The sequence below is a fragment of the Salvelinus alpinus genome, chromosome 8, assembly GCF_045679555.1.
Source record: "Salvelinus alpinus chromosome 8, SLU_Salpinus.1, whole genome shotgun sequence".
NCBI classification, from domain to species: Eukaryota; Metazoa; Chordata; class Actinopteri; order Salmoniformes; family Salmonidae; genus Salvelinus; species Salvelinus alpinus.
The window spans coordinates 22,908,615-22,916,413 of NC_092093.1; the positions used below are offsets into that span (position 1 = coordinate 22,908,615).

General features: G+C 42.9%; 2 protein-coding genes across 4 annotated transcripts in view; one reads left to right on the top strand and one right to left on the bottom strand.

Moving 5' to 3' along the window:
* Positions 1 to 855, bottom strand: part of LOC139582735 (sestrin-1-like) — a 72,393-nt gene extending 71,538 nt beyond the window's left edge. For both annotated transcript variants that reach the window (XM_071413018.1, XM_071413016.1), the window contains exon 1: positions 695 to 855. In XM_071413018.1, coding sequence (XP_071269119.1) covers positions 695 to 820 — 126 coding nt within the window. In that variant the 5' untranslated portion in view covers positions 821 to 855. The remainder of the gene's footprint in view (positions 1 to 694) is intronic.
* Positions 856 to 1,856: 1,001 nt separating this feature from the next.
* cep57l1 (centrosomal protein 57, like 1) lies at positions 1,857 to 6,338 on the top strand. 2 transcript variants are annotated; one of them, XM_071413021.1, is made up of 11 exons: positions 1,857 to 2,054; positions 2,435 to 2,609; positions 2,738 to 2,902; positions 3,372 to 3,493; positions 4,104 to 4,220; positions 4,316 to 4,393; positions 4,591 to 4,680; positions 4,772 to 4,849; positions 4,948 to 5,192; positions 5,349 to 5,493; positions 5,651 to 6,338. In XM_071413021.1, exons 1-11 carry the CDS (start codon positions 2,034 to 2,036, stop codon positions 5,879 to 5,881), a joined length of 1,467 nt encoding a protein of 488 aa, XP_071269122.1. In that variant the 5' UTR covers positions 1,857 to 2,033; the 3' UTR covers positions 5,882 to 6,338. The 2 variants fall into 2 exon arrangements, with proteins under 2 accessions (XP_071269122.1, XP_071269123.1); XM_071413022.1 differs by having other exon boundaries at positions 1,887 to 2,054; positions 2,741 to 2,902.
* The last annotated feature ends 1,461 nt before the right edge of the window (positions 6,339 to 7,799 follow it).

Consider the following 7,799-nt stretch of genomic DNA (forward strand, 5'->3'; position numbering starts at 1 on the left):
TAGAGAGTTGGCATTGATAATACAAATGAGAAACAAAATACTTTGACTGGATAAAAAGGACATTGTATGCATTGCCAAGATGCTTCTGTGTGTGTGTGTGTGTGTGTGTGTGTGTGTGTGTGTGACCAGTGAAAGGGAACGGACAACAAAAAAAAAACATGCGGGCGTATCAATGGACAATGAAGACAACTTTTCGTCCCTTCCAACCTGTACGGAGAACACTGAGAAAGCCAGTCGTTTGTTGACCAGAAAGTTACTACCAACAAAGAAAGCCTAGTTGTACAGTACTGCTGCTGAGAACAACAAGCTAGCTGTAGCTACAACGCTAGTTAGCCGTTTTGCAGTTCGTTGGCAGCTAGTAATGTTGTTCAACATGCTAAAATAAAAACATGTTTCCTATGTACTTCCAAAATGTTTGGCACTGATCTGACAGTATCCACAGCCAATGCACTTTGTTTTAGTAGTCTCACTAGCTAGTTATAAATGTGTGGTATCTGGTTTACAAGGCAGGTTTGGTTAGCTAACCAAAATGCCATTCAATCTTTTCTCGCTCTCTCTGTCTTAAGCCTTTTAACAGTAGCTAGCTGGTTACAAAACAGGAATATTGTACAAATATCTATAGCATAACGGCAGTTATATACCCTCATTTTTCAGTACATCTTACAAACGAAGGGTGTCATTCACAAATACTTACTTTATTCACATTATTTTTGCACAGATCTTGCAGCCGTAGGACGTCTTGAGTCTGCACTGAAACACGGAGGCAGATTTCATTATACAGAGCAGCAACTTGAGTTGACAGTTGATTGGAAAGACTCATGTCCAATGGTCTACTGCATAATACAATGAAGGAGGATCTATGCAGATCTTCACCAATAGGTAAGGTGTAAGGCGTGCCCATAACCACGACAGGGGAAACATGGGAGTTTGATTATTTTAGCAAACGGACCCACATAAAAAACGGGAATGAACAGGTATTAAAAAATACACTTCCCAGCAAACATAGGGATTGTTGTTGCGCAGAGCCCCCCCCCCTTCCCCTTGTTTATCATAAATGTAAAATAACAACATTTTAGAAGTGAACACATCCCCCACTTTGCTTTTACACAGACAAGCGATTCTAAACCTCAGGTGACACAAAGACATTTAAATACTATTTGCAACAGTGCCACCATTACAACTCTTTGAATATAGAAATGTGTATTTTTATATATGAAAATATAGTGCCATTCACAAGAGTAAGGAGAGAATGCCATCATCGTTTGAGGTTTTTCCATCATTTGGACTAAACATCCAGCCAGGGTGTCTGTGATGGGGAGATTACCACAGTGGGACGTGGGCAAACTGCTGTCACATTCAAGACTGTCACCAGGTGGCTAGTGCCAGACAGGCATATGCTATTCCGTTCCTTTATAAACGTACCACACAGCTCTCAAAACCCATACGTGTGCATGTGAAGAAATCTGCGCATTCATCTGCATCTCATCATCGTCATCATCATCATCTGCAAACAGGCTGCCTGCCTCCCAGCTTTGACAGCTTTCTGATGGAATGAAAATATAATTTCCCTCATAATATTCTCCATGGCCAAATATTTTGCATAAATTGGTTGAAGAGCCACTTCAATCAATTGAATCATTGGTTCAGACTTTGTAACACATGGCAGAGGGGCTTTTAATTATTGTTAGACTGATACATTCATACATTTCAGTTATGCTCCGGTTCCAAGCGCATTTGATTAATATATTATATTGGGTCTGCATTACAGTATTATTTTATCCATACATCTGTTGTAGCAGACAATCTTTTGAGTGGATAGTGCCTAGAATAAACTGTGCGCAGAGAACCCATTGCGCAGGCTGAACCAGTGAGCGGTAAAAGGAAGAGTGTAGGAGGGAAATGTTAATTGTAAGAACTGCCTGCTGTCATCGTTTGGAAGTTTAGCCATCCAAAGTCAACAAATCGGAAGCAGATAAATAATACATGTCATATATTGTTATTTTATTTCGAGGGTATTTTTTCTACCATTACATATGGAGGCTTATCAAGATCAGGTGAGACAATTGCATAGCTAAGTTAGCAAAATAACTCCAGACATGTTTTGAGTTAGCTAACGTTAGTTAGTCAACCCATAGCTAGCTGGCAAGCCATCCTTCCTCGTAACTAACGTTAGCTAGCTAGCGATGCAAGTGCTTCTGTTTGCAACCGATTATCTTTGTTTGGGACTTTGTCATGATTGTCACGCTAGCTACTAAAACTAGCTTGCTAAAATGAACAATGGAACGTTCGATGTGTTTCCAGGAGAGTTTGTTTGCCTTTTTGAAAACAGCTGCGTTGCTACCTTGCTAAGATTGGGCACGTTTAGCACTCTTTTAGGTGGTCTTCATGCTGGTGTCTTTGCTAAGTCATTCAACCATGCTGCTTTTCTATCTAGTTGCTGGACTCTCCTTCCAAAAATAGTTACATAGGGAGCTACTACCAGCCTCCAGATAGGCTGTCACCACCTTCATATGTCTGGGAAGCACCTGCCCCCCTTACCAAGACGGCCATGAACTTGCAGAACATTACTCCGCAGGTGTATCGGACTACGCCTGATGCTGGCAGCAAAGGTAGGCACGATGTAGACAATGAAATGCCTTTACTTCTGGGACTGTCTGCTGTTCTAGGTCCTTGGTTTAACTATTATGCATATGGTTGTAGCTTGGTTACTAACGGTAGGTGTTTTTCTCCCCGGTAGCAGTCATTGCTGCTCTCAAGACCCTCCAGGAGAAGATCCGTCGTCTGGAGCTGGAAAGGAAGCAGGCTGAGAAGAACGTCAAACAGTTCTCCCAGGCAGCCCATGGATATGAGTGCTCCATCACTCCATGCAACACCACAGAAACAGATGGCTCCAGGAAGAAAGGTACTTGACTTTGAGACTATATACTGTATATCTGCAACTCACTCTCTGTGCCTCTTGTTTTTTGTTTTTTTAAGGGGGTAGTTAAGCTTTAATATTGCAGATAGATTGTAGCTTCCATCAATGTAATTGTTTGCATCACTTCCAATCCCCCATATATGTTCCTTTATTACTTTGTAACCCTACCACCCCTCCACTAATTGGAGTAAACTAGTGAACAACAACGCTTAGGCCTCTACTTCCAGCTTATACATACTATATGCATTTTATGGACAGTCTATTTTACAATAGTTATCTTTTGTTTGTTTTTACACCTGTCCTTCCTCAACCTCTCCCATCTATTGCTGATGTCCATCTGGTTTGATTTCTATTTGCCATATCTGTGCCTCTTGTTGCTGTGTACTCAGAATGATGCTTATGGTGATAAGGAACCATGTCTAATCTCTCACTCCTGTTTTTTGTCTGTGTTTAGAGCGGGTCACTCCGCTTCAGTCTGCGGAAGCTCGCTGTCAGCTCCTTGAGAAGCAGCTGGACTACATGAGGAAGATGGTGGAGAATGCAGAGAAGGACAAGAACACTCTGACTGAGAAACAGGTACATGCCACTAAGGGTGTGTTCATAAACTCACTCTGGCTAACTACTCTGATTTCAGAGCACTTTCATATGAGTGTGCCAGAGTGCAGAATAACTTATGAACTTTACAAACGCGCAACACTTGTTGAGTATGGCTGGTGTCAGTCAATGTCTGCAATTTTTTTAAATTAAATTGTTGTCAGGAGCACAGTTAGACACCAACACTCTAGATAACATGAAAACAGCCTAACCAGCTCTGTTAGCTAGGGTGAGTACAATGGTCAGACTGTGTTGTCCTCTCATTTGTGTCTAGAAATAGCTAGCAAACTAACCAACTTAAGCCAGATAGCTTGGGTGCTTGACTGCCGTTGCTTGGATCAACCCTACTCCTCGGCCAGAGCGTCCAGTGTGGCTCTGAACGCTCCGAGAGCAGAACACTCTGAATTTATGAATGGACAATCTGACAACGCTCTGAATTTACGAACACCCAGAGCACAACTGTCCATAGATATAGCTGAATGTGAATCAGCTGGCCTCTGTTCACCAATTCCTCATTAAACTAGGCAGACATGTTGCACGTTATTTTTGCTGCATCAGACTAGATTAACACGTGTCTGTTTATCCATTGGAGTTGTCCCTTCAGAAGCAGAGGCTCCAGAACTGCTCTGATGCCCACACTCCGCTAGAGAAGCTGGAGAAACTAGAGAGGGACTGTCTGAAACTGTCCAAGACACAGTCTGTGGCTGAGGTAACCAATGGTGCTTTGGTTGAATGAGGTGTAACTAACCATAGTCTGTGGTGGTAAATCAAAAGTTAATCTCAACTTTTCTCTGTTGTCCTCAGAGGAAAATTGAGCTGCTGGAACAGAAACTCCTGGAAGAGGAACACGAGCGGAAACTTGTGCAGGAGAAAGCAGATGAGGTTAGTGTAATAACACCTACACAAGCAGTGGTGTAGTGGAGGGTAAACAGTTTTAACTTTATTTTATTTTGCGATAGCGTTTATCCGCCTTTTGCGGAAAAATACATTGAAAGTATAGGGAACGTTACTTTTTTCATCATGACCGATGATCGGACACACAAGGTTCCACTTTATCAAGCCCAAACATCCTTTAACAGCTGCAGAGGGAGCTGGAGACCAACCTCCGCCTGTGTCCTGCAGTCCCGGATGAGGTTAAACCAAAGAAGAAGTCCAAGAATGCCTCCAAGGTACTACATTCAATAACCAGAACTTAATGACGTGCACTGCAATTAACTTTATTTTGTGCTACATAACAATGTCTGAACATTTCCTCTCCAGAAAACGAGTTTGGTGCGGCAAGAGGCCCCAGCACCACCATGTTTCCCCAAAAATAAACTGCCCTTCGTAGCTGGAACAGTACGTCTGCATTTTACTTTGCAAGTATTTATTGGGTTTGTTGAGAGAATTCCTCTGTGACTGAGCGCCACATCTCTCCCTATCTTTCTCTCTCTTAGTCGACAAGCCCCAGCCACTCGGTGCACGCTAACATGCAGAGTGTCCTCCACATGATGAAGCACCACCAGCCCCACCTGTGTGAGCGGGTGCGTTCCCTGCGCAGGTCTGGCTCCGCTGGGGCCAGGAGAGCCCTCCATAGGGCCCCATCCACCCCCACCTCTCCCCCTGGACCGGCAGGTCCTGCTCTGGGCTCTCTGTCTGAGCTACTGCTGGCACTGCAGGATGAACTGGGACAGATGAGCTTGTGAGTACTACCATTAGCTAAGAGTGTGTGTGTGTTTGTGGACAATGTGTATGCAGGTTTCTGATGGATTTTGAGGGGGCTGATAGTGTGTTAACATTAATTATTAAACACACACATTACTGAGTGTGTTTTAATATTTCTGTCTGTGTAATTCAGTGAGCACCAAGAGCTGGTTTGTCAAATGGATGAGACGCGGCGTCGGGATACCAGGGAGGATCTGGAGAGGGAGCTAGAGCTGCTGGTCAAGAGGATGGAGGAGAAGGGATCTCAGATCACCAAGCTCCGCAAACACCAGCAGACTGTACGTACATAATACTGCAGAGAGGGAGTTGGGAGGAATGAGGGGATGTTCTGCATCTGCAGGATGGGTAGGGAGGAGGATTACTGGGGAGAGATTTTTTTTTGACATGTCTGATAATAATGTATGACCTCTCCCTGTGTTTCCTCTCCCCACTCAGGTGGACAAACTTACACAGAACCCCCAGAAACCTCGTCAGCGGGCGACAAGTGAGGATGGCAGGGCTAAAGGGGGGAGTGGGGTGAGACCCTTGCCCCCCTCTCCAGTTAAGACCACCTCACGGGGGGGTAAGAGAGCTGGGGTGAGTCAGGAGGAGAACCTCCAGCTGCTCAGAGAGACCCAGAGACTCTGCACTAGCCTAAAGAAAGATGACATCACCTGGGAGACATAGTTAGGACAGCATGTATCAGAGCTGGATCTGAAGGACCCCTCTGTGTACAGGTTCATCTCAAACCATACTGGATTATATACAAATGATGACCAATGGGCGATGGAGATGAAAGCCTGCATACATAGGGGTCCTTCAGGACTGGCTTCGGGAGCCACAGAAGTAAAGCATTGTGGATCCCCCATTGTGGTTTTCAGCTTCTGCATGGTCAGATGTTTTCTAAACAGATATTTATGACCAATGAATGTCTCACCTTGAAGAATAAACATTTATATCCAAGAGTTTTCTCTCTTGCGAGCTTTGAAGTGATGCGTTTGGACATATTTTATTTCAATTATATTATTGTATTTGAAGTTACTTTTTATTACTTGTATTTGTTATGTATGTTTGATTTGTTATACACATTGTACATGCACAAAATAGTCACGTTTTTGTCTAATAAACACTTAATATAACAGCATCAGACTTTTGTTTTACCTCAACCTTTTTTCTTATGTTCAATATTCCTGTGATTTTCATTCATCTATTAAAGCCAGATTTGCCCAGACTACTTCAGTCCAATGTTTTGTGCCCTTATGGTCACATAGTCAATATCCACTAGATGGTGATGTTTCTCCTGGATAGGAAACTAGAGGTAAGAAGAGGCCGCCATTTATATTTTTGTCATTTTAGGACCTCCAGCCCTACTGCAGTTTGTAATTTATTTCAGCTTGTTGTGAAATTATGACTTATTTCATTTAGGGACATAGAGACTACAGTATTTCTTTACAATACATTAATAGACAACCGACATTCCCCTATTGTTCTCCAGTATCAAACCTTGCCTAGACAAGTCTGTTATGAAACCTATTGACACTTACCATAAGGCCTACTGCGTAGGGTATGAACAGCTTGATAATAACCAATTTAAGCATCATACGGCTGGCTTCCTTATCTGAAAGTCAACCCATGCTGTCTGTTCTGTTTGAGAACGCTTATGTCAACAGCAACAGACAGCTGAACAACAGCAGTACGAAGGAGCATCTATGTCTTTCTGACCACAGGAATACTGAGGTGGTGCAATACAGTTAGCTTGGGTGCCAGTCCTTCTCCATAAGGTGGAGGTTGGAAATAGCAGAAACAGACTAGCACACAGACTGACTCTGAATGTGAGACAGGCTGGAGTTGGGAATGTAGACTAAGTGAGACTTGAGATGGGCTTTCAGTCTTTGTTTCCATTCACAGTGGCCTCAAAGCTCAGGGGACACCAGATATGCAATATGCAGGAGGACTTAGAACCCCCATAGAGGAAGGTCGAGTGAACCAAGTCTTTCCTCCAAAACAAGCACACACAAAACTACACTGTTAACAGTATATACAGTCATGTGAAAAAGAAAGTACACCCTTTGGAAAGTGGTATTTTATAAAACATATTTGGACACATGGATATTTGAGCTAAATTCCAAACACATTTAATAATAAAGCTAACCCAATTTAACAAATAACACACAAAAAAATGTGCTTTGAAAATGTTATGCAATTAAAATAAACAAAATGCAATTTTCTTAAGCAGAGAAAATGTGTACACCCCTAGCTTTACCGTCACCTAAAATGGCTAGAATTAGAATCAGGTGCACCAAAACAGGTGAAAATGATTAGGAAGTCATTAGAGTACCTTGGGCCCAGCCTTCCATAAAGATTAGAAACTTGGTCTGGTTTGGTCTTAACAGTATGGCTGTGTGGTAACATCATGCCAAGATGGAAACACCTCCAAGGCCCTTGAAGAAACATTATTGATGCCAGTGAGTCTGGGAAGGGTTACAAATCCATTTCCAAGCAATCAAAGTACATCATTCCACTGTCCGACGGATCATCTACAAATGGAGAAAACTCCAGACCACTGGCAATCTACCTAGGACAGGTCGTCCCACCAAATTCTGAC